Source organism: Neomonachus schauinslandi, chromosome 14, assembly GCF_002201575.2.
Source record: "Neomonachus schauinslandi chromosome 14, ASM220157v2, whole genome shotgun sequence".
Taxonomy (NCBI): Eukaryota; Metazoa; Chordata; class Mammalia; order Carnivora; family Phocidae; genus Neomonachus; species Neomonachus schauinslandi.
In genome coordinates, this window is record NC_058416.1 from 86,460,029 (window position 1) to 86,485,619 (window position 25,591).

At 48.0% G+C, this 25,591-nt stretch overlaps 2 protein-coding genes across 6 annotated transcripts; one reads left to right on the forward strand and one right to left on the reverse strand.

Annotated features, from left to right (window-relative positions):
* Window positions 1-1,089: 1,089 nt before the first annotated feature.
* DDX55 (DEAD-box helicase 55) lies at window positions 1,090-15,098 on the forward strand. 3 transcript variants are annotated; one of them, XM_021698504.1, is made up of 14 exons: window positions 1,090-1,259; window positions 3,593-3,643; window positions 3,737-3,823; window positions 4,680-4,771; window positions 4,850-4,912; window positions 7,749-7,898; window positions 8,699-8,888; window positions 10,292-10,374; window positions 11,150-11,281; window positions 12,269-12,361; window positions 13,221-13,335; window positions 13,800-13,968; window positions 14,272-14,564; window positions 14,787-15,098. In XM_021698504.1, the coding sequence occupies exons 1-14, from the start codon at window positions 1,152-1,154 to the stop codon at window positions 14,961-14,963; spliced, it is 1,803 nt and encodes a 600-aa protein (XP_021554179.1). In that variant the 5' UTR covers window positions 1,090-1,151; the 3' UTR covers window positions 14,964-15,098. The 3 variants fall into 3 exon arrangements, with proteins under 3 accessions (XP_021554179.1, XP_021554180.1, XP_021554182.1); XM_021698505.1 differs by lacking the exon at window positions 12,269-12,361; XM_021698507.1 differs by lacking the exon at window positions 7,749-7,898.
* Window positions 15,099-15,656: 558 nt separating this feature from the next.
* EIF2B1 (eukaryotic translation initiation factor 2B subunit alpha) lies at window positions 15,657-25,538 on the reverse strand. 3 transcript variants are annotated; one of them, XM_021698617.1, is made up of 10 exons: window positions 25,401-25,538; window positions 24,000-24,101; window positions 22,607-22,743; window positions 22,381-22,497; window positions 20,482-20,594; window positions 19,908-19,976; window positions 18,652-18,727; window positions 17,463-17,588; window positions 16,501-16,713; window positions 15,800-16,093 (listed from the first exon to the last, which is right to left on the reverse strand). In XM_021698617.1, the coding sequence occupies exons 1-9, from the start codon at window positions 25,411-25,413 to the stop codon at window positions 16,549-16,551; spliced, it is 918 nt and encodes a 305-aa protein (XP_021554292.1). In that variant the 5' UTR covers window positions 25,414-25,538; the 3' UTR covers window positions 15,800-16,093; window positions 16,501-16,548. The 3 variants fall into 3 exon arrangements, with proteins under 3 accessions (XP_021554291.1, XP_044777042.1, XP_021554292.1); XM_021698616.1 differs by having other exon boundaries at window positions 15,657-16,713; XM_044921107.1 differs by having other exon boundaries at window positions 15,657-16,713; window positions 19,908-19,972; window positions 20,478-20,594.
* Between the last annotated feature and the right edge of the window lie 53 nt (window positions 25,539-25,591).

Sequence of the window (25,591 nt, forward strand, 5' to 3'; positions counted from 1 at the left end):
AACAGCCCTTACCTTGGGTGCTATTATAATCATTTTGGAAATAGGGAAACAGGCTTGGAAAGCATCCAAGGGTCCAAAAACTAGTAAGTAGAGCCCCAAACGCAAATGCAAGTATGCTCTTTCCCTCTGCCTTTACTTTCAGAACTGTGGAAGTCCCATTTTATAACAGTTGTCAAAGGTATTTTGAAGTGTGATCCTGTTTCAGTGGAAACGTTGCCTCAGGCTTTTTATGTTTCACTTCATTTAGTTTGTGATGACTGGAATCTGTATGAGTACTACTCCCATTTATCCATCCTAAAAATATTTGAGTGAGTGCTGTGTTGCTGCCAGTTGCAGCCGCTGGGTTAAAGAAATTAAAGAAAAATCCCCATTGTCGTGGGCTTTACCTTTTAGTAGGGAAGACGAACCTGCTATGCCAGTTGATCTGCATATTAATGGTAAGTGCAATGGAGGAAAAGTGAGGCAGTGTGAGCGGTTTTAGTGATTAGGAAAGGAAGGCCTCACTGAGATGACATTTGTAAGTACGGAGCCCAGCATGTACCAGGCGGTGAGTGAAAACTGCTGAACGAATGTGTGCGTGGACAAATGAGCGGCCCCGGGCCATGGTGAACCCAGGAACGGGAAGATCATGTTCTCGTTTGGGACTCTAACTTTCTCGGAAGTAAACCAACATTTATTGTGTACCGGGCCCTGGGTCCCGACCATCACCCGATTTCGCATATCCGTTGACCTGGGGCTCCGGGCCCGGGGTACATTTCTGTCCATTCCCGCCAGACCCACCTGTCCCTTGGCCAGGACGCGGTCTTGTGCTGCCACCTGCCTCTGATGGGCGCAGAAAGCCCGCGAGCCGGAGCAGAATGCCTCCGCCGAAATGCCTGCTCTCGGTGGGAAGGCGCCCGAGCCAGGGTGGCTGCGCAGGACATACGGAACTACTCGGGCCTGGGCCCCGCCGCCCACCTTCACTGCCGGGCGGTCAGCTTTTCCAGCTTCGGCAGCGAGGACCCTTTCCCCGCCCTCCGGAACTCTGCTGCTAGAGCGCGGTTGCCGGCGGTCCCGCGGGTGGCCGGAAGCGGAAGTGCTCGCGGGCGGCGCCCGGTGGCATCCGGGTGGCGTCCAGGTGGCGGCGGCGGCGCTGCCAGAGGGGGCGAGCCATGGAGCACGTGACGGAGGGCTCCTGGGAGTCGCTGCCGATTCGGCTGCACCCGCTGATGCTGGGTGCGCTGCGGGAGCTGGGCTTCCCGTACATGACGCCGGTGCAGGTACCCGGCGCTGCCGGGCGGGGAAGGGTCCTCCGTGCGCCGGGGCGGGGTGGGGGGGTCAGGCGGGGCAGGGAGGCTCCGAGCCTGGGACCTCTGCCGCGTCTTCAGGCTGCCCACCCTGGTTAATGACCCCGGCGGGTGGGGGGCCCTGACCTCCGCGACCCCTCCGCCTGTAAGTCCTGGCGCTCAAGTGCCCGCTGCATCCGGCCCTGCCCCTCTAGCTATGAGATCTCGGCCAGGTGACTTAACCTCTCTGTGCTATTTTCTTCTTACCTGTCTCGTAGGGTTGCTGTGAGACTATGGGAGCTCAGTAAATATTACCTGCCGTTGTTACTATGTGGGCCAAGTGAAGGGTTCTCGCCCAATTTATTCATTTATTCAAAAGATACTTGTTGAGGACATATTGTGTATCAGGTTTTCTAGGCTCTGGGGATTTTGTAGTGTTGGTCCCCAGGCATGGGCCTTATTTTCTAATGCAGGGGAGGGAGAAAGGAGTAGAAGAATATGGTAATTTCAGTCGGTGATAAGTGTCACTAAAGAACTAAAACACAACGATGTGACAGTGACAGAGGTTAAGGTGGTGTGTTAGGGAACGCCCCTCCGAAGGTCACTGAGCTGATACGGGAATGATTGAAGAGCTGGCTGTGGGGTGATTGGGGCAGGATATGCCAGCAGAGAGGGATGCCAGTGCAAATGTCCTGGGGCTAGAGGTGACCTGGGAGGAACAGAAAAAAGGCCTTTGGCAGGAGCATCAGGCGTAGTGTAAGAGATGAGCAAAGTAGGGTCCACACTGGGCAGGGTCTTGGAGGAGTTTGTGTTCTTTTTAAATGCAGTGGGAAGCCATCTTAATGGGAAACTGTGTATGAAGGGAAGGGAGGTGACTGCTGTGTGGAGAATGGACTTCAAAGGTCAGGGGGCCAGTGTCAAGTGAGGAGAGGTGGCAACTTGGAGTAGAGAGGTAGCAGTAGATGCTGAGAAGTGAAGTTCGAGAGAGGGCTTGGGTTGTTGGGGGGCCAGATAGAGGGGTTACCAAAGAGAGGAATCTAGAGGGAGTCTGAGGTTGTTGTCTTCAGCAGCTGGGTGGATGGCGGTACTGTTTACTGAGATGGGGAAGGCAGGGAGAGGTAACATGTTTCCGAGGGAAATTCAAGAGTTACTGAGTTGAGATGCCCATGAGGTCCTCAGGAAAGATGAGGAGGAAGCTGGAGATGAACGTTGGGAGTGCGGGGAACCCTGCCTTGGGACTGTAGTGCAGGGAGACCCAGTCCCTGCCGTCAATGTTGGTAATCGGGCTGTGCCGGCCACTGTGGGAGTCAGCAGACACCTGCGGCTCCTGAACACTTGAAATATGGTGAGTCCAAATTGAGATGTTCTCCAACTGTAAAAGGTACAATGGATTTTGAAGACTTAGTATAAAAATAAGGAATGGAACATATCTCATTAATTTTTAAAAATCCGTTACATGTTGAAGTGACAATAGTTTGGATCTCCTGGGTTAAATAAAACACATTAGTAAAATTCATTTTATGTCTTTACTTTTAATGTGGCTACTGGAAAATTTAAAGCCATGTATGTGGGTCACATCACGTTCCTTTTGGACAACAGTCTAGAGCAGAGTTTCTCCGTCTCGGCACTCTTGATATTCTGGACTGGCAAGTAGTCTGTGGTGGGGAACTGCCCTGGGCACGGTCAGCTGTTTAACAGCATCCCTGGCTTCTACCTGCTACATGCCAGTGGCACACCCTCCCCGCTGTGGGTTTTGACAACCAGAAACATCTCTAGGCATTGCTGCATGTATCTCGAGGGCATAGGAATCATCCAGGTTGAGAACCACCTGCATAGAGGTTGCTAGAAAAGAGCTACATGTGCTGTGATGGGTGAGCTCAGGCTCTGAGGACCAGGAGTGGCGTCCTGAAGGGGATGACCTCAAACCTGAGACCTGAGTCTGCTTTTCACAAGATCTGGAGGTCCCCTGCAGTGTTTAAAATGAGGGTTTATTAGAATCATTGTTTTTTGATAGGAGAGCTGGAAGGGACCCTAAAACTCAGTGTCTTCAAATACTTCCTGGTCCAGAGAGGAAAAGGAGGTGAGGCAGGGCTAGTATTCAGGACTCCCGAATCCCAGCTCAGCTCGCTGTCCCCTCCACACTGTGTAGACACTGCTGCTGTATTGCCTCTGAGCCCATCCCCCTGGGGTGCCTTGGGGTGACTGTAAGAGTCTACATTGTGGTGGGGTCCCTTGTGACCCAGGCCGCCCACTGTGTTCCTAGGTCCTTGGGCCACCTCCATGGAGCCTGTCATTCTCTAACCTGGGCTTTGCATCTCTTTCTCTAGTCTGCAACCATCCCCCTGTTCATGAAAAACAAAGATGTCGCTGCAGAGGCGGTGAGTACCTCATGGAAATGCAGCTTGTCCCCCTGTTTTCCCTCCAGAATGAACTGTGAGGAAAAGCAAACCAAATTTTCTCCGTCTTGGCAGGTCACAGGTAGTGGCAAAACGCTCGCTTTTGTCATCCCCATCCTGGAAATTCTTCTGAGAAGGGAAGAGAAGTTAAAAAAGAATCAGGTGAGGATAGCTAAGTGGCTTATTTTCACTTAGTCATTGTAGAGTTCACAATTCAAAGAAGCTGGTCAAAAGATTGAAAAAAAAATCTATCCTCCTTACTTGTAGATACTGTATTTCTGGATTTGCCTGCTTGTTAAAATTTATTTGTGGCTCCCTAGATCAGTACTTACTGTGTTTTCTCACTCATTCACGGATTTGTGCAGAGAAGCAAAGAATCGGAGTCACCTGCTGTGCACGTTCCCAGCTGAGTCTGAACAGGGCAATGCTCTGCCTTCTTGTTTTAGCTCTCAGGCTGTAAACAGGCGTCCTTCTCACAGTTTACCCCTATGATTTTTGCATTCTTGCTGGTGATTTCAGTGTTTAAAATGGCCTCAAGTGTAGAGCTGAAGCACTGTCTAGTGTTCCTGAGCGCCAGAAGGCTGGGATGGCCCTTTTGGAGAAAACAAGTAGGCGAGATACGCTTCATTCAGGCAAGAGTTATAGTGTGACCGGCAGCAAATTCAGTATTGATAAATCAACTACATATTATTCACGGTGTCTTTAGACAGAAGCACACATAAAACCGGCTTCTGTATTGATTGATTCATTGACAAAACATGACCCGAGGCTCGCCGGAACCTGACCCAGCATTTCCCCCAGAGGCAGCGTTTCAGTATTTTCGAAACCCGTGTTTGTCAATAATGAGAACTGGCTGTGATCCAGCGCAGTCACTGATAAGCACTGGGACTGGTGCTGAACAAGCCCAGAAGTGCTGTTCCCCTGGGAACTTGGCTCTCTGAGGTGCTCGGTCCTGGCGTGTGGGTTCAGCTCTGCGGGCCCACTCGGCTCATTATTTCCTTTCCCTGCACATGGGCAGGTTGGGGCGATCATCATCACACCCACACGGGAGCTGGCTATTCAAATAGATGAAGTCCTGGCACATTTCACGAAGCCCTTCCCACAGTTCACGTGAGTTGGATGCAGTGCCCCTGTTAGCCACGGGCTGTTACTTTGCCTGACCTGCTGAAGACCTGTTTCTTGTTTTAGCCAGATTCTCTGGATCGGAGGCAGGAATCCTGGAGAAGATGTTGCAAGGTTTAAGGAACAAGGGTAAGTTTGCTTGCTTCTGCTCCTTTCCTTGCTTGTTTTTGGCACAGAACCCAAGAGGAAGTGATATCTGGTTTAGGCCTAATGGGGAGCACTCCCTTCGGCAATCCCCTCTCCCCGAAAGGTTTTATTCTCCAGGCCACCCTCCCATTTTGCCTGCTGGCTCCTTCTCGTCCTGATGGGCATTTCCCCTTCAGTGAGTCTCACCTTGCAGAGGAGAAGGGAGTCAGGGGGTGGCCCCCCTTCTCTCCCCAGGCTGACTGTATGGGACTTAGGGCCCTTGCTTTTCTCACTCGGGGCTCTCTAAGTGGTCTCATCTCACTCCTGGTGGTCCCCGACCTCACCCCGAGTCCCAGACCTGCAGGTAGCTGCTTGTCTGCCTGGCATCTCCTGGGCATTTCCTGGCTATTGCAAACATGTCTGGAATGGGTGTTTTTTATCCCCAAATGTGCATGTCATCTGGAGTTTCTCAGTCATCTGTCCACCCATGTGCTTCTCCTGAAGTCTGGGAGTTGGCCTTGACGCCTCACTGTCCCTTCTATCCCCGCCCCCGTTAACCATCACTGAATCATTTACATTTTCTCTCCAGAGCACACATCTCTAGCCCTTTGATTTTCTCCCTCGCCCCCTCTCCCACTCTGATCTAGACCACCCCGTCTCTCCTGGGCTCCTGCAATAGCGTTCTCTCCTATGTGTTTCTACTCTTGCCTTCTTATAATCCACTGCTCACAGAGCAACCCAAGTGGCCTTTTCAGAATGCCAGCCTGATCATGTCACTCATTGAAAACTCTTTATTGGCTTCTGCTGGCCTTTAGGAAGGATCCTGATGTTCGTACAGGGCTTGCCAGGCCACCATTCTCCACTGCCGCTGCTTTCTCACGCCTCTGCTACCACACAGACCCAACTTTCCTCTAGAGCACTGCGTGGGCTAGGCTCCTCGTGTCCCCAGGCAGGCCCAGTGGTCAGGGCACTGTCTGTCCTGCAGCGTTGCATCTTCAGAGCCTCACACGGTGCTGAGCACACACACGTGTTTAATAAACAGATGGGTATTTGAATACATGGTGGCCATCAGCCCTTTGGATTTTTTTCAGTCCCACCATCAATAAGGTTTATTATGAGCAGTGATAGGTTTTGTGCCCAATTTGTTAGAGAATCTTAATAAAGAGAACTGTTTCTATGGAGCATTTGCCGTGTTCCAGCTATCCTGTGAGATGCTTTTTAGCAGGGGTCACAAAGTCAAGTTCTGCAGGGGTCAGAGGTGTGAAAGGGCGGGGGTGGGGATGGATGAGTAGGAACTGCCCAGTACGTGGCCAAATACTTATCTCTAGCTGATAGTTGCCTTGAGGGATTCTGGGCTCAGTATTGTCAGATACTGAGTTTTTAAAAAAGAATATGGAATTCTAGATTTTTATGTGTTAGCTCCAGACTTCTTTTAACCATTGACATGTAATTCACATTAAAAAAACAAACAGAAAACAACTTCTTGGGAAGCCTGGCTGGTTCAGTCAGTGGAGCATGCAACTCTTGATCTTGGGATTGTGGATTTGAACCCCACGGTGGTGTAGAGCTTACTTAAAAATAAAATTTAAGGGGCGCCTGGGTGGCTCAGTTGGTTAAGCAACTGCCTTCGGCTCAGGTCATGATCCTGGAGTCCCGGGATCGAGTCCCGCATCGGGCTCCCTGCTCAGCGAGGAGCCTGCTTCTCCCTCTGACCCTACCCCCTCTCATGTACTCTCTCTCATTCTCGCTCTCTCAAATGAATAAATAAATCTTTTAAAAAAAAAATAAATTTAAGAGGCGCCTAGGTGGCTCAGTTGGTTAAGTGTCTGCCTTCGGCTCAGGTCCAGGTCATGATCCCAGAGTCCTGGGATTGATCCCCGCATTGGGCTCCCTGCTCAGTGGGGAATCTGCTTCTCCCTCTGCTGCTTCCCCTGCTTGTTCTCTCTCTCTCTGCTCTCTGCCAAATAAGTAAATAAATAAATAAATAAAATCTTAAATAAATAAAAAAATAAAATCTTAAAAAAAACAAATCCTTCTAAAAAAATTTAAAAACTCCAAAAAACAAAAGAACCAACTTCTTGCAGGTCAGCCAGTGTGTAGGGGCTGTATTTGGCCTTTCGTCCGTGGCTGTGATCTTTAACATGAAATTCTCTCTAAATCTGTTAACGTTCTCATTTTTTTTTTTTTTTTAAAGATTTTATCTATTTATTTGACAGAGACAGAGATAGCGAGAGCAGGAACACAAGCAGGGGGAGTGGGAGAGGGAGAAACAGGCTTCCTGCTGGGCAGGGAGCCTGATGCGGGCGCTCGATCCCAGAACCTGGGATCATGACCTGAGCCGAAGGCAGATGCTTAACGACTGAGCCACCCAGGCGCCCAACATTCTCATTTTATAGACGAGTTACCTGGGGCCTAAAGTGGTTGAATAACTTGTTCTAGGTCAGGGGTCAGCAAACCTTTTCTGTAAAGGAACAGATGGTAAATATTTTAGGTTTGTGGACCACATGGTTTGTCACAGGTATTCAGCTCCACTGTTGGGGTGTGAAAGCCACCACAGACAATGCATGAACGGATGGGCATGGTTGTGTGCAGGCCAGATGTGGCCAGCGGTCCAGCGTGTGCTGACCCCGCCCTGGCTCTTGGCCCGGAATCCATCTGCCTCCCTCATGGCCCTCACTTTTCTGTCCTGAGCCCTGTCTCCTCACTCATGGCTGTATTTCCCTTTACTGGAACTTAGATGACTTGGGGGTGGGGGGGCGGTTTACAAAACTTGGTATTTGGAATCACAGATATTCCCTAGATCCAGAGAGTGTGGTAAATGTTGACTGTGTTTTCAAAGTGGGAACATCGTTGTGGCCACTCCAGGCCGCCTGGAGGACATGTTTCGGAGGAAGGCGGAGGGCTTGGATCTGGCCAGCTGTGTGAGGTCCCTCGACGTCCTGGTGTTGGACGAAGCAGACAGACTTCTGGACATGGGGTTTGAGGCAAGGTACTGGACTATGGGCTTCATTGGCTTTGGGTGATACTGGAGAAAAGGAGAGCAAAGTGGAATTCCTTTACCACTTTATGACTGCCTTTCTTGGCCTCATTTGAATTTCAAATCATTAGGTTGTTTGAACCTTCAAATTCTAGCACACAATTTAAGTTCCAATTTTACTTCTTTTTTTTTTTTATTTTTTTATTTTTTTTATTTTTTTTAAAGATTTTATTTATTTATTTGAAAGAGAGAGAGCACATGAGAGGGGGGAGGGTCAGAGGGAGAAGCAGACTCCCTGACGAGCAGGGAGCCCGACGCGGGACTCGATCCCGGGACTCCAGGATCATGACCTGAGCCGAAGGCAGTTGCTTAACCAACTGAGCCACCCAGGCGCCCCCAATTTTACTTCTTAAGATGCATTTTCCTTCATGATTTCTTTGAAAGTTTGTGTGTGTGTGTTTTGAATAGCTTTATTGGGATATAATTCATATAGCATACAATTCAGCTACTTAAAATGTATAGGTCAATGGTTCTTAGTCCCCAAAAGTTATTTGTCTTCATTCTCTTAATTGCCCCACATGATAAAAGTATAATTATGTGTTCATATTGGAGAAAACTTGGAAAAACGAGAGTATAAACAAATAAAAATAAATAAATAAAAATTGCTCATAATCTCATCCTCTGGTTAACGTCTACTGTAAATACTGTGACGGCTTTTTTCCTAATCTTTTAAATATCTGTTTAGTATCATAAAGTGGTATTTGTTGATGACGCTGATAAACGAGGGATTAAGTTTGAGCCCTCTTTTTTAGCATAAACACCATCCTGGAGTTTTTGCCAAAGCAGAGGAGAACAGGCCTTTTCTCTGCCACTCAGACGCAGGAAGTGGAGAGCCTGGTGCGAGCGGGGCTCCGGAACCCTGTACGGATTTCGGTGAAGGAGAAGGGCGTAGCGGCCAGCAGCACTCAGAAAACTCCTTCCCGCCTGGAGAACTACTACATGGTGTGCACTGATCTCCTTGCTGATTCCTGCGGGTCGGTCATAATGCTGACTGGGGTCTACTGGACAGCGTGGTGTTGAAATCCGGCAGGCTCACCTGAGTTGGGGGGCCTTTCTCATTGCTGGCGTTTCTGGGCTGGGCTGGTGAAGTCAGGAGCCCGGCCTTTCCCAGGCAGAGGGAGGGGTCCGTAGGTAGTGTGCATTGCTGAGTGGGTGCCAGAGCAGGACTGCCCAGGACAGAAAGCCCAGGTACACATCTTGGCTTTGTCCCTTACTAATTGAACTGGATGCACTTACCTGTACATAGGGGGCTCCAGTACTACCCACTTCATAGGTTGTGGTGAGGACTGATTGATGAATACAGATTAGGCCAGTGCTTAGTACATAGTAAGTACTAATAAATGTTAGCTTTGGACGTCCACATGGCTCTGCCGTTTTGTATTCATTTCAGTGATTGCATTTAGAGAGATCTGAGTGTGTGAGAAGAAATTCCAAATTGAGAATTTGGTTTTGGTAAAAATAGGGGGCATGCATACAGATGGGTTTAGATGTCTCCCATTTAGGGGCCTGAATGGAGTGCTTGATTATATTAAGAGAGACTGGAGTCTCTCTCTGTGGAGGTCTTTCAAATTTTGTACATTCTCTTCTGGAAACCTGGTTTCATCTTAGAGCAGTGATTTCTGAACATGGAGATGTAACAGTCTCCTCGGAGTTCCTAAATAATATGGATTCTTGGGTCCAATCCTAGACCTACTGAATTTGTATGCTGTACCCAAGAATCTGCATTTAAAAAAAAAAAAATCTACCCTGGAGGGACACCTGGCTGGCTCAGTCTGGAGAGCGTGCAACTCTTGATCTTGGGGTCATGAGTTCAAGCCCCATGTTGGGTGTAGAACTTATTTAAAAAAAAAAAATCCACCCTGGATATAGCTGGTGTGGTCCCTGTCCGTATACTGGGATTTGGGGACGATTGCATTAGATGACTGTGCGTCTCTTCGTTACATGACTCTGTGACTTGAATGTGTCAGCAGCACATGCTGATACCCATTCTGAGCTAGGTAGACCAATTAGCATGTGTTCTATCAGTGGAGGAAATCAGATTCCTTAACATTTAAGGCTGAAACTGGAAACAGCTAAAGAGATTATTATCTGGGGCGCCTGGGTGGCTCAGTTGGTTAAGCGACTGCCTTCGGCTCAGGTCATGTTCCTGGAGTCCCGGGATCGAGTCCCACATTGGGCTCCCTGCTCAGCGGGGGGTCTGCTTCCCCCCCCTCTTCCCTCTTCCCTCTCATGCTCTCTGTCTCTCATTCTCTCTCTCTCAAATAAATAAATAAAATCTTTAAAAAAAAAAGATTATTATCGTCAATAAGTTTTTTTTTAAATTGGTTTTCCTTTTTACTTTGCAGGTATGTAAGGCAGATGAGAAATTTAACCAGCTGGTACATTTTCTTCGAAATCATAAGCAGGAAAAGCACCTGATCTTCTTCAGGTAATCCTTTTGGATGTTGTGGTAGGAGAATCTGGGGCTCAGCCACATCCAGAATGTACAGATGCATGTAGCCCTAAGGTTTGGAATTCTCTCAGGAATGTGTTTGGCTGCAAGTAACTGAAAACCCAACTTTGGTGGCTCAAGCGGGAGGAGTTATTTTTCTCCTGTAGAAAGAAGGCCAGAGGTTAGGCAGGTCCTGACATTGGGTTATGTCTCCCCAGTGTCCAGGTCAGTATTTCTGCGACTATCTTGGCCTTTTGTTCATGTCTGTCCCTTCCTGGTTTGAAGATGGCCACTGTCATGCCTGCTGCCCCGTCTGCACTGAAAACAGAAAGGAGGAAAGGCAGGGGGAGGGGAAGGGCATTCTTCACATCAGAAGAGCAGAAAGCTTTCTCAGAAGCCCCGCTTCCCCAGCTGACTCAGGCTTTCATTTCAGGGGCCAAAGGTGAGTCACTGGGCAGCTGCTCCCCTCCAGAGAGGCAGAGGAAATGCGTGCGTAGCTGTCCCAGCCTCTGCCGTAGGGGGAGGCAAGGGAGGAAGTGGCTGGGCATGGCCTTGAAGCAGCCAGCCCCGTGGCTGCCACGGTGGGGTTTTGTCCAGGTGTCAGAACCCCAGGAGGATTTCAGATACAGAGCTTAGGGTGGATGATGTCAGTAGCCATTCTCCCAGAGAGGATCGGGTCCTCTCCGCTGCATCTGGTGCTTGCCGCCTCCCTCCCCCAGCAATAGGGGACCCAGGTGGCCAGCGACTCTGAGCCCGCTGTCCCCTCTCGCAGCACCTGCGCCTGTGTGGAATACTATGGAAAGGCTCTGGAGGCCCTGGTGAAGCGTGTGAAGATCATGTGCATTCACGGGAAGATGAAACACAAGCGCAATAAAATCTTCATGGAGTTCCGCAAACTGCAAAGGTGAGTTAGCTGCCTTGGAGCTCACTGTATGCTTTGGCAGGTCCCTCTGCGTCTCAGCCCTCACACGGGCTGTGTTCTCTGCCTAGAACCCTTGTTCTCCTCTGCCCAGTTATCACACCTGCTCTGTGTGGCCCCGGGGGGCCCTGTCCCCGGCCTGACCCCGTCATCCCTAGTTATCACTAGCTTCCCTGCAAGATCGTAAGCTCTATAAGAACAGGGACCTGTGTGTTGTGTTCACTCCTGGGTTCCCTAGTATCTGGCCCAGCGCCTGGCCCAGGGGGTTTTGATACCTATTGGTTGAATGGGTGGAGGGTGTGGATGGGAGCGATTCATTGAAGTCTCGTAGGTTGTCGTCTGGTCACTACACAGTTGGGAGCTCGCATCTCTCAGTGGCCATAATTAATTCTGCATGTAGAAGTAACATTTTTCTGCTTTTCTAAGAGCCTCCTGGCTGTGTTGTTAAAAGCACTCTTGTAGACAGAGTGATAGAATGGATTGTTACACCTCAGGATTAGACTCACTACAGTTTTTGGTTTGTTTTAAAGAAAAGTATGCTAATTAAAAAAATTCTTCCCTGGTCTCCTCCCTACCTCCTGTTTTCTTTTTTTTAAAGATTTGTTTATTTGACAGAGACCTAGCAAGAGAAGGAACACAAGCAGGGGGAGTGGAAGAGGGAGAAGCAGGCTTCCCGCCGAGCAGGGAGCCCGATGTGGGGCTCGATCCCAGGACCCCGGGATCATGACCTGAGCTGAAGGCAGACGCTTTAACAACTGAGCCACCAGGCACCCCTACCTGTTTTTGTTGGGAATTTGTAAAGTCCTAGATATCCTTAGGAAAAAAAGCCAAAATGTGATTCCTAACTGCTTGCTTCTGTGAGAGGTTTGGAACCTGTGCATTACTGTCGTCCTCCTCATCAGGGCTGGGAAAGACTGGCGGTGATGATGTTGGTGGCCCCCTTGCTCAGAACGGTGTTTTTTCATTTTCTAGTGGGATTTTAGTGTGCACGGATGTCATGGCCCGAGGAATAGACATTCCTGAAGTAAACTGGGTTTTGCAGTACGACCCTCCCAGCAGTGCAAGGTACTGAGTGACGGAATGTGACCCTCACTGTCAGGAATCTGGCCCCACGAATTCTGAGGAAGATATGCATAATGATGTTCATCAAAACATTACTTTAAATAGCAAAAATGGATGAACAGGTGAACCGTCAATTGGTGTGTGAAAATAGTGATGCCATAGTATGCAATTTGTTATTTTCACATGATTTTTTTTTTTTTTAAACAATGGCTTAATTTTTTTAAAGATTTTATTTATATGACAGAGAGAGAGGGAGACAGAGGTAGCGAGAGCACAAGCAGGGGGAGCGGCAGGCAGAGGCAGAGGGAGAAGCAGGCTCCCCCGCTGATCCCAGGACCCCGGGATCATGACCTGAGCCGAAGGCAGACGCTTAACCGACTGAGCCACCCAGGCGCCCCTCCACATGCTTTTTAAAACTCTTGCACAAGTGCATCTGATAGATGCTTAAAGGAAAGTAATACATGACACTGTATATGAAAGTCTTACTCTCCCATAGCAAACATATATTCCACATAAATGCTTCCAAACACGGGAAAATGTGGGGGAATAGACTTCCTGAGCGGTAATGATCATTACAGTCCACTTTTCTTTTCTATACTTTTTCTATGCTTTTGTCTCCCAGTTTTCTACTAGGACTGTGTTTTACCTGTGTCATCAAATAGGCATTCATGTAAGAGTTTTCTAGTTCACATTAAGTGTCTTGCAGACCCCTACCTGGTTTGCGGTCCATATTTAACTGCCAGTTCTTGTGTTGTGACCCTGGTGAGGGGCAGGGTTGGGTTGAGCCGTGGAGTCTGGCAGCCCTGGGCCCCCGCTCCACGCACTCTCACATGGTGATCGTGGTCCCGTCCTCCATTCTCAGTGCCTTCGTACATCGCTGTGGTCGTACAGCCCGCATCGGCCACGGCGGCAGTGCGCTCGTCTTCCTCCTTCCCATGGAAGAGTCCTATATCAGTTTCCTTGAAATTAACCAAAAAGTAAGTGGTTTCCTTTTTTCATATAGCATGCCCAGCGACAGGATACTTGGTAGGGTTCTTTTCCAGCAAGCGGTCCGGAACTTAGAGGAGGGGTTGCACACTCTCAGGGGCCAGGTGGTGATGTAAGGGCAGGAGCTAGCTGGCCTCATGGCTGTGGGGAGGCACCAGCCCCATTCAGGGTGGCAGCCACTGCTCAGCTCCAGCCAGTGTCAGTATACTTGGGAACCCAGACCTGGTGTTGGATACTTTCCAACCAGAAATCAGGATTGTTATGTAAAATTGATTTTAAACTTTCCTTAAAAAAAATGTCAGGCCAAGTAAAATACTTGGGAATTTGGGCTTCAGTCAGTGTCTCTGATTAAAGATTACAATGAATTGTTTTGCCTTTGGTTTTGCACTGGCTCTGATGGGGTTTTGGAGGTGAGGGGATCCCAGACAGAGGTGAGCATGTGGTCTGTGTGCAGTGCCCCCTGCAGGAGATGAAACTCCAGAAAAACACAGGAGACCTCCTTCCAAAGCTCAAGTCCATGGCCTTGGCCGACAGAGCTGTGTTTGAAAAGGGCATGAAAGCTTTTGTGTCCTACGTCCAGGCTTATGCGAAGCACGAATGCAACCTCATCTTCAGATTAAAGGGTAAGGTGCACTTCACGTGATTGTCTCCTTAAACACCTACAGCCTTACAAGTAGTGCAGGTGTGAAACTGCTTTGTCTTAGAAAGATGTTAGGCGTATGTCAGGGTTAGTATAGTCTCCCTAGGGTTTGTGTAGACAGAACAGACTCGTTGCCGAGTATTCCTTTTTGGTAAAAATGTAATTCTTTTAATTCTAATTAAAATGAACCCATTAGATCATTCGGTTAGCCAGCAGCTGTCTTCCTTGGGTTGGTGCTCATGACTCTATTTTGGGTGTGCTAACTCTGTCGTTTTGGTTGAATCAGATCTTGATTTTGCTCGACTTGCTCGAGGGTTTGCCCTGCTAAGGATGCCAAAGATGCCAGAGCTGAGGGGAAGGCAGTTTCCAGATTTCGCGCCTGCGGATATTAACACAGACACCATCCCATTTAAAGATAAAGTTAGAGAGAAGCAGAGGCAGAAACTCCTGGAGCAACAAAGAAAAGAGAAAAGAGAAAATGAAGGGAGAAAAAAATTCATAAAAAATAAAGCTTGGTCAAAGCAGAAGGCCAAAAAGGAGAAGAAGAAAAAGATGAATGAAAAAAGGAAGAGGGAAGAGGTACTGTTTTTCTTTATTACTTGAACACTCAGCTGAGAATTCTGAATGAGTTTTATCAAAATAGTGTCTAGTAGTGGGGAGCGCGTGGGGCTCTCGTATTCTGTATTCTGTTGGGCCTCGGGTGGGAGCATGACGGGTTTGTGGAAGCTGATCTGAGAGTGTGTTGTTGCTGTGAGAACACGTCCCTGAGAAATTCGGTGGTTTGTCGCTCTCTGCACTTAGGGTTGTGATATTGAAGACGAGGACATGGAGGAACTTCTCAGTGACACGAGGCTCTTGAAAAAGTTTAAGAAAGGGAAAATTACTGAAGAAGAATTTGAGAAGGGGTTGTTTTCGAGTGGCAAGAGAACAGTCCCAACAGCAGATCTGGGGATCCCTGATTCGGAAGAGGACTGCTGACATTGGCCCCGGGGCACCCACAAGTGCAGGGATTATGACGAGTGGCCCTGCACCCCGCGCCCCGCACGGTGCCGCGTGCTTTCATCGTGTGCCATACTGCAGCCGGCGCCCGAGCGAGCCGTGTTCACACTGGGGATGGGGGGGGGGGGGGGGGGCACGCTTCACACTCATGACTGTTATGAAAACCACACCAGCCTTTAAGGCCAACGGAAGAGTGTAAGACTGAGTGTAAATAATAGGTCAGTATTTATTCTGATGGGTCACATCTTAATTAAAGCTCATTTTTCTGTGGCTATTTTATACTTACTTTCTAACATAAAGACACTGAGGTATACTTGAGTTTTGGCTTTTTAAGTTTCCTAGTGTTTTCAGGCAGCTGACCTTCGTGGGTGTCCTTACCCCTGGACTTGAGTTCTTCCTCGAGGAACTGCACAGAACACCTGTGTGGGGCAGCTGCTATTGCTGGGGTTTTCTTCTTTTCGAAGAATCGTCTCCACCACAGTTTTGGGAGGGGGGTGGGGGGAGGAAGCAAGTCATATTCTAGGGAAAAAAAAAACTGTGTCGAATAAACTATTTCCTTCCAATTGTCCTGAGTGTGTGAATGTGGCTGCAGTGTCTTCGCCAAGATGGCCAATCCCTTTGGGCCTCGGGTAGCGCTCAATACTCATTCAACACCATATCAAAATCTTTCATGTAATTTATTTGAAAAGATGGCTGAGTTTGTCCCCAAGTACAATTTTTAAAAAGCTGTTCAGGGATCAAACACGTTTAAAGGAAATTCACATCTTCCACAGATGCAGACTTTCAAGTTTACAGATGTTCTGGAAGGTCTTCGTATGTGTGAGCCACGGAGGCTACTCCTGCTAAATGTTGTTTCTACCTTCCTTGGGTTTTCTGGGTGGTTTCCGGTCCAGTCTGTCCCAATCTCGAGGAGGGGATGGCGGCCCCAGGCTCGTGGTCACCACTGGAAGCCTGATGTGACTTCAATCCGGGTTTCCAGCCTCTCATAAGGCACCGTTTGTAACGTGTCCTGGGCGCCTGTTGGTTCCTGCAGGGGCGCCTGGCTGCAGGTAGGAATGCCTGCTTTTGCAGGCCTGCATCTCTTTAATCGATGCTTTTGGCAAATCAGTCTGGAGTGCAGGGAAGAAGGGAGGTGGGCTTGGGCATGGCTTTCATTGGTTAAGTAGCCAATAATCTAACTTGTATTTCTGGAAACTGGAAAGTGTCTAGAAACCATAAACGCAATTCAGGTTGGGTTTTAGGGAAACCATGAACACATTTTAGGTGGGGCTGAAATGGATAAAAAAAATTTTCCAAGTCTTAAGGTTTAAGTCCTTCGTCCCTAAGTCTTCATTAAAAAAAAAAAATTCAGTTTTAGGGGCATCTGGCTGGCTCAGTCAGTGGAGCATGGGACTCTTGATCTCAGGGTTGTGAGTTCGAGCCCCACTTACGGTAGAGATTACTTAAAAATAGAAGCTTTAAAGAAAAAAAAAATTTAGTATGGCCTGGCTCACGGAGGGGTCAAGAGGCTACTCACCCTGCCCCATGTGCAACAGCTGTGCGCCCGCAGGAAGGGATCCAGTGGCTACAGATACAGCTTGATGAGCTCGTCACTGACTGCTGAGGGCGTCAACACCCCCAGGTCTGTAAACAGCAGTGTTATTAAGGAAGGGGAGGTGTAGTCGACCCATGGGTGCTCCTCTTTGAGATCCTGTTTGGTCTGCATAGTCTTCAGGGTATCTGCCTTATACTGAGGAGACAGGAAGCACGTGTTGATTTTCCCCACACACCCCGGGCTCAGAAATGGTGTGGGCTTGGCCTGAGCAATCAGTGTGCTACTAGCTACTACCTGCAAGTGTTCCCTGCATGGGGGAAGCCAGCCGGGCAGGGCGCTGGCGAGGAGGGCGGAGGGCGGAGGGCAGTGCGGCGGAGCCAGAGAATGGCGGCCTACCGGCCAAAAACCCAAACCGTGTCTCCCCTGACTGGTGTGCTGGATTCACAGTTCCAAACCTCTCGAGATAACAATCTCGAGTCTTTATAGAGAGCTTACTGTGTGCCAGGCACGTGCCAAGCTTTTCTTCTGGATTATCTCAGAGCTGTCATAATGCTCAAAATACACTTCCATCTCATTTTACAGGTGACTGAAGTTCAGAGCATAAAATGAGAGCATCTGCCCCAGACCCCGTGGTTAGTAAGCGGTGGGGATGGGGGCTGAGCCCAGAGAGTTGGCTCCAAAGCTTGGACTGAACCATCAGCTTTCCCTGCGTCCTCGCAAGCCCCCTCTCATGCCTAAGAGAGACTGAGAGATTGAAGTTCTGGGGACAAATGGGACTCTCCGAGTCTTGAGCTCAGCCAACAACTGATCTTTGTGTCCCAAATGTTGGAGAAACTAGTGATGGGAGGGGAGTAACCTACTGAAATATTCTTACACGGCTTCTTCCCAAAGGTTTCAGTTTAGACTCAAATACCCCTTCAAATATGTAAAAAAAAAACTCTTGCCTTAAACTTATTTGGGACATCCTGCTGGTTTAGTGGGAAGAGTCGTACAAACTTGAAACTTTCTGCAACGACATAAAAAGGCTTGTTCTGGGCTTTGGCGCACACGGCCATCTGGTTGGTTCCAATCTGGAGAGTCAGAGAAAAAGTAGAAGGATGAGATCTTACAGCATAGTCGAAAGCGTGTGAGTGAACATAATATGTGTAAGTCTGGCTTTGGAATTAGGATCTTTTAAAAAAGATGACAGAATAGACTCTTCTCTAAAGATACACAAATGGCCAATATACACATGCTCAAAAGATGCTCAAGATCCTTGTCATTTGGCAAACACAAGTCAAAACCACAGTGAGATACTACTTCACACCTACTAGCATGGCTATAATTAAAAAACCAAAATAACAAGTGTTGGCAAGGATGTAGAGAGACTGGAACGCTTGTACAGTGTTGAGGAGAACGGAAAAGAGTGCAGCTACTATGGAAAAGTCTGGTGGGTCCTCGGAATTATCAAGTGACCCAGAAATTCCACTCAGGAACGTACCCATGGGAACTGTGAACAGGAACTCAAATAGATAACTCTGCACCCATGTTTGTAGTAGCATTATTTACAAGAGCCGAAACGTAGAAATGACTCAAGTGGACAGGAGTCGGTGGACAAACCAATGTGCTCTCTGCGCACAATGGAATGTGATTCAGCCGTAAAAAGGGATGATGTGTGGACACCTGCTACAACAAAGATGGGCTTCGAGAACGTCGTCGTGCTGCGTGAAATCACGCCCCTGAATTGTACACGTGAACACCGAATGTTAGGTATATTTCACCATGCAAAAAACAAATGATCATGAAATCTTTCCATGTTAAGCAAGGAATAGAGAAATTTTAACACCACACTATATTGATGTCAAATATGCCCAATTAAAAAAAAACCAACAATCAAACCCAATTCCAGTTAAAACAGTTTTTGAGAAAAGATAAACTGCATTCTCATGATTCACATAGATCAAAGAAATGTGACCAAAATTTGGCCACTACAGTGGCCTCTGGGGACTGGGAGACAATTTGCTGCGACGGTGAGGTCCGGAGGCCACGCGGGGCTGGATGAGTGAACCGTAACATCTCCTGGTACCGCCAGGATGTGGGTCAGCGACCCCTCCCCGCCTGGAGCGAGGAGCTGTGGGGAACTGACGTTCTTACCTTGTTGATAATGCCCCCATTTTCAACAACTCCTTCAGCACCAACTATGACAAGATCCACTTTCTCCATGATATAGCTAAAGAAATTAAAAAAAAAATTATGCTCTTTTCTTGGCTCTTACGAGTAGCAGCATCACCTGCAAAGATTAATACTCCATTTTCACCACCGAAAGTTCCTCTCCTCACTTTCTTCAAAAGAGAGCACTTAACCCATGAGACCACCCCGGGCACTGTTGGCGGCTTTGCCAGCAGGAGCATGGAAACGCACTGTGATCACAACCCCCCAGTGAATGTGCCCTCCACACAGCCGCCCAGCACACGTATGCGTACAGGTGTGGTGACCGACGCGAGGATTTCGTGACCCGGTATTTATCCTCACTACGTGTGGTACACTCTATTTTCTGATCTACTTCAATACAAGAAACAAAAATTTAAGAACCTGTTGTGATCCAAAGTTGGAAGAAATGTTAGGTAATGCAACAATCTTTCAGCTAGGGTGAAGGCCAATTTACCTCTGAAAATGAGCAATTAAGTAGAATTCTTCAAAATGCTTTCTTTTGAACGCATTCCTAATTTCGTTAATCATCTGCCTTATGTGTTTGGTTTTTTTTTTTCCCCCTTGAGGGACTTTTAGTCCTGTTTTCTTTTGTGAGGTACACTGATAATTCACAGAACGTGCGTCCTCAGTTTTAGAAGCGAAGTTGCATGAGTAAGTCAAAGAATCCCAGAGTGCCACTGAGGACGGCCCATGCCTTCCGCTGAGGATGGAGCACTGATTACGTGTGCTGACCCTAACCCGGCTTTTGCACCTTGCTCTTAAAATGCACCATAAGGGACTCTGGGTGGCTCTGCTTGTCTGCCTTCGGCTCAGGTCATGATCCCAGCGTCCTGGGATCGAGTCCCACATCGAGCGCCTTGCTCAGCGGGGAGCCTGCTTCTCCCTCTGCCTGCCGCTCCCCCTGCTTGTGCTCTCTCTCTCCCTGACAAATAAGATCTTTAAAAAAAAGATAAAATGCACTGTAAGACTACATAAATGACTCCCATTCTCTGCAACACCCTACAGCTCGTCTCCTGCATATACCATCAAGACCTTTTCACGAGCTTGCTGGTTTAATGCAGCCATCAATTCGGACGCAGAACATTATCCAGGGCAGTTTTATGAATGGGATTCCAACCTTCAATCGGAAACCCTGCTCCAAGCCAACCCTGGGAGTGGGTGACGACAAGTAACGGTGCTCAGGGAAGATGGAAGCTTACCCAACAGCAGCATCCAGGACCACGGTGACAGGGACGTTGAGGTGGTAGAGAGCTCTGGCCATTTTCTTACTGGAAAATGACATTTTGAGAATGTTAGAGAAAGTCCAAGAAAGTCCCGTAGTGGCATTATGATGAGTCATTTAATTTGTTGTAATACTACAGACTCATATGATGAGTCTGTAGTATTTTAGAAGAAACTATGTGTTTCAGGAAAACTATATTCTTGGGGACTCTGGGTGGGAGATGCAAATTCAGCAAAAAAGGAGACAGTTTTTTTTTTTCATTATCTTCTGGATGGAGATGTGAATTACCTACTCCTTGATAAAAATCTTTCCATTGACATATCTGTTGCTGTTCCTCTGATTTAACTCCTAAAGAAACACCCTAGATCCTGAACGGTGGCCTACTGCCACTTCACAGAGACTTTTCTTTGGGGGCAGGAAAAGGCACAAAGGCAAGGCTGAGTAACTGGCCAGTCGCGGGCCATGTTCTGGGGCTTCCTACCCAGGGCCTAATCCTTCGTTTGCTCTTTAAAATGACTGCTGGGCCCAGAACCAAATGGAATGATACTTGCCCCGATAAGTCAGGCTGTGACTCTGTGATGTACACACTGAAACGCTTCTTGGCCACCACTGCTGCCTCCAAAACTCTCAGGACCACTCTGGAGTAGGCGTGAGTTAATATTTTCTGCGGACCAAGAAAGCTTCGTCAGAAGGGCAAGCTTCGCAGCGATCACGCGCACCCTCTGCCACGCTAATGCCTGTTCTCGGTACCCCCGGGCTTCTTGCTATGCTGTCTCACAGATCAGCTGCAATCAGAAGCGAGATCCTTGATGGCCCATCTGTTCTGGGTCACCTCTTCCCACAGCCAACGCAGGAGTGGAATCCCCACGTGGTGTTGCTCGCAAGATGCAAAAGCCTATGTGAAGGCTCTGTCCGGCTCCTTCGGGCTGGCTTTCCTAGTTCTAAGACATGGTGTGCACACTCAGACCCGCGGCACACGGCAGGCTGCAGCAAAGAGGACAGACCGAGCTCCAGCTGTTGTCGCACGGTCCCACTGTTGCCAGATGATCTCATTTTTCTCTTGAAAATCCAAGACAGAAGTGTTGGCTAACTAATTTTTTTAAATTTGTAAACACCATTTGGGGGTAAACACAACCCATCTGCAGGCCAGATCCAATGGGCAGACACTCACTTCAGCTCTGTTCTAATGAACAGACTACGTGGATCTGTATAATGCAAAATGGATGGACAGAGCGCCCTAACTCCTTTCTGGGCCTCGCCTGGAAGCTTGTCAGCGATGCAGATTCTCAGCCGCCCCAAGACCTGCTGAATCAGAATCAGCAGTGAGTAAGATCCCAGGTGGTTTGTCTGCAGGTTCCAATGTGGGCAGCTCTGCCCTGAATTCAGCCTAAAGTCAGCACTGATGCAGGTGGGCATTAACACACTCACATACACCAGAGCATGTGAAACCTGCAGAATGCTGAGCACAGGAGTCTGGTGGAAGCAGAAGGCCTCATCGAGAGGCGGTCATAATCTTGCCTCCATGTGGCCCAAAGTGGCTTTGTTCGCAACTGGCTTTTGTACAAGTTCCGCTCACATCTATTACGTCATTTCGTGAAGAACACACTTCAAAGGTTGGGAAGGGGATAATAACACAGAGGACAAGATTTCAGAGTCAAAACACAAGTAAAGAATTTTATGGTCCGTGGAGGCTTGGATGGCAGAAGAGGGACGCCATGGGAGAGACATCATAAAAGTTTTACTGCCCCTTTGCTGGGGGACTGGCTTAATCTGCAGCTCCCATCCTCACTTCACCTAGAAACCCTTGGCAGTTCTGTGTCTATGAAATAGCACTGGAAATGAAATTAAAGACAACATCCCAGCCCAGCGCTGACCTTCACTGGGAAGACAGTCAGTATGAACCAGTGCCAGCAGCTGGTAGGTGTTGATTTAATTTCAATTTAGTATGTACCCGATAATGAAAACACTTCTTTGGTAAAGACATCTTACTAAACCATGAACCATCCATGCTGTCCCAGTGGTTTTTTCTCTTCCTGTTTATTTTATTTTATTTTATTTAAAGTTTATTTATTGTTTTTAAGTAATCTCTACACCCAACGTGGGGCTCAAACTCACGACCCAGAGATCAAGATTCCCACTCCCTTCTGACCAAGCCAGCCAGGTGCCCCTCTTGGCCTGTTTAATGTGACAACCTCTGTAGTAACATCTACACATCTGTATAGTGCTTACTATGTGCCAGGCATAGTACAGAGTCTTTAGATCATCTCAATACCTCTTTCCACAAAAACCTGATGAGGTAGGTGCTGTTATCACCTTTATTTAACAAATGAGAAAACTGCAGCACAGAGAGGTTAAGTAACTTGTCCAAGGTAACACAGCGAGTAAGTGGCAAAGGAGTCTAAGTCCAAAGTCCTTGCTCCCAATTACTACACGTGAGAAAATCTACTCACCGCCCCATCTTTGATGAAAGTATGGCACAGATCTGCAATTTTATTTCTCGATTGGGATGTTCTCCTGAGAAAAAGTTCTCCCCGCTCAATCATGATCTTTTTACATTTAGAGTAATCCTAGGAAGAAAAGAGCAAAATGAGGGGTAAAGCTGAGATCCAGGTAAAGCTGAGAATACCTGCAGCCCGACCCAGAAGTAGAAAGTAACCCAAGGAGGGCAGGGCTTACAGAGTATTCCAGGGAAGTCAGGCTGATGAAGCGCAGGAAGAGCTTCCCGCCGGAGGACACGGCCACGGAGGAGTCCACGTCACACAGGGTTTCTATGGCACAGGTGAGACTCGCTCGCAGGCCCTGGATCGTCCCCCCTGGATGGATCACATGAGGAATGTGGTGTTCAGGTTAGTATCACAGCCCCTTGGTGGGTCTGTGATTCATAGATTTATGCAATCAGTGTTTACTGCATGCATCCTGTATGCAGAGGCACATCAGTGAGCAGACAGGGTCCCTGCTCTGATGGGACTCCCCTTCTAGTGGAAGCAGCAGACAATACACAAGCACACAAAGAAATACACAAGTTACAGACTGAATGAGGACAGAAAGCAGCAGAATGATGAGAAACGTGGGGCTACTTTAGACAGAGCTAACAGGGATGGCCTCTGGAGTGGAGGCCATTTAAACTGAGATCTGAGTAAGAAAGGATCCAGCCACGTAAAGACCCAGTGGGACCTGAGATGGGAACAAACTTGACATGACAGAGAGAGGCCACCACAGCTGAAGCACAGTTTAGTGAGGGACGGCATGGAAGGAAATTAAGCAGAAGTGGCAGATGAGGTCAGAGAGGCGGTGTAGGCAAGACTTAGGTGTTTGGGTGCTATTGTAGGTCCAATGGGAAGACAATGAAGGTTATCTTAGAGACACATGTCTTTAGGCCAGCCCTTCGGATCAAAAAAGGCATTATTACTATTATTTTTATTGTTATTTTGCTTATAAAAGACGTATGCTCGACCAAGAAACTTATATTTACGATGCCTGAATGAGTAGGCGATCACAATGAATGACGCTAATACTAGAATTCTGGAACACTCTGTAGCAACTGCACAAATTCTCGCACAAGACAGAAGCTCAATAAACACTTACAAAGCTGAACTATTGCTATAATTTAAGCTTCATGGTTAGCTTGATATATAACATGGTCACTCTTGATTCAAAGTTTATTTCGCTTATGAAAGGGGACCCATTTAATGATAACTGGTGGGCTCTTTGCAAATTAAAATGAAGACTGAAATGAAGGAGAAGTTGAACTTGGAGCATTACCTTAAGTAGGCCCTCACGCAGTCTCACTTTCTACACTTCTTTTTTTTTTTAAGATTTTATTTATTTATTTGACAGAGAGAGAGACAGAGAGAGCATGCACATGTGCACAAGTAGGGGGGAGGGGCAAAGGGAGAGGGAGAAGCAAACTCCCTACTGAGCAGGGACCTGATTGGGGACTCGATCCTAGGACCCTGGGATCATGACCTGAGCCAAAGGCAGACGCTTCACTGACTGAGCCACCCAGGCGCCCCAACTTTCTACGCTTCTGACAGTTACTAGAGGAGTGTTCGAATATGACCCTCTTCACCTTGATCTCTCTTCAAGAACTCCAGCAAAGTCCGGATGGCAGCTACTGCTGAGGCCATGTCAGGATTTTCTTTCATCTGAGACTTAAAGTATTCAATTAACTCTGGGGAGGGAAAAAAAGTGATTCATCAAACTCATTTAGCAGGATGTAAGACCAGAGAGTTTTCAATGACTGCTGACCTTAAGAAATAAACTAATTTTATTTATTTATTTTTAAGATTTTATTTGAGAGCGAGAGATAGAGAGGGCGTGCACACACACATACACACACACATGAAAGGGCAAGCAGAGGGAGAAGCAGACCCTGCTGAGTGGGGAGCCCAATGCGGGGCTCGATCCCAGGACCCCGAGATTATGACCTGAGCCAAATGCAGATGCTTAACAGACTGAGCCACCCAAGCACCCCAGAAGAAAACTAATTTTAAAAATACTTTCTTTTCAGGGTGTTTGGCTTCAGGGGCATTATAAATGTTGATGGGAATAGGGATGACACCACTTTAGCATTTACCAGCTGTCTTTCTCATTTTTGAAAAAGCTATCTGTGCGCAAAAGGCATAAAATTTAAGCACCACCACATGATAGTGGAAGGTCATCCTCCCTCTTATCCTTGACTACAAGTCTTGGGAGAATCCCAGAGTCAATCACTTTAATCGATTTTCCCTCCACCTGTCCAGACAGTCTGTGCCAATTCAAGCCTGTTCACCTACTTACATAGTACATGTATATGCAGAGATCCATCCCTTTCTTTCTTTTTTTTTTTTTTAAAGATTTTATTTATGTATTTGACAGAGAGAGACACAGCGAGAGAGGGAACACAAGCAGAGGTTAGTGGGAGAGGGAGAAGCAGGTTTCCCGCTGAGCAGGGAGCCCGATGCGGGGCTCGAGCTCAGGACCCTGGGATCACGTTAAGGCAGACGCTTAACGACTGAGTCACCCGCCCCTCTTTTTTTTTTTTTTTAAATGAGAAGTATCATATATGTTAGTTTGCCCTTCTGTTTCACTTAATAAAACACCCTGATAACCATACTAGATGAGCACATCAAATACGTCTTTTAAAAAAAAATTCTAGTACCAGATCCAATAAGGCGGGGAATCTTATTCATACTTCACATATGAGGGAATCACGACTGCCGAGATCTGCACACCTGGTCTAAATCTCCCTTTTTTGGAGGAGGGCGTTGTAAAGCGCTGGGACAGGAAGGTCTGGGGATACCCTCAGGACCCATTCCCTGGATACAGGGACCGCGAGAGGGATCGAGTCGCCCCGAGAAGCAGCACATCCAGTCCAGCAGCCGAAACTTGGAAAGTGACTTCTGGCCGAGCCCAGCCTGGGCGTGCCAGATGGAGGGACCCCCGTGCGGCTCCGCTTTAGGCCCAGCAGGCCCGTCCCGTCCCGACTTACCATTGCTGTCCATTGTGTTCTCCGGATCGCGCAGCCCGAGGGGACCGGGACAGCCCGCGCTGCCTGGACGGGTCCCACGACCACTGGGTTCGCAGCCACAGAGACTGACAGCACGCAGCGCGGCTCCACACTCCACTTCCGGCGCCTTGGGGGCGGGGCCGTGGGTACGGCGCGCGGCCTGGGCCAAGCCG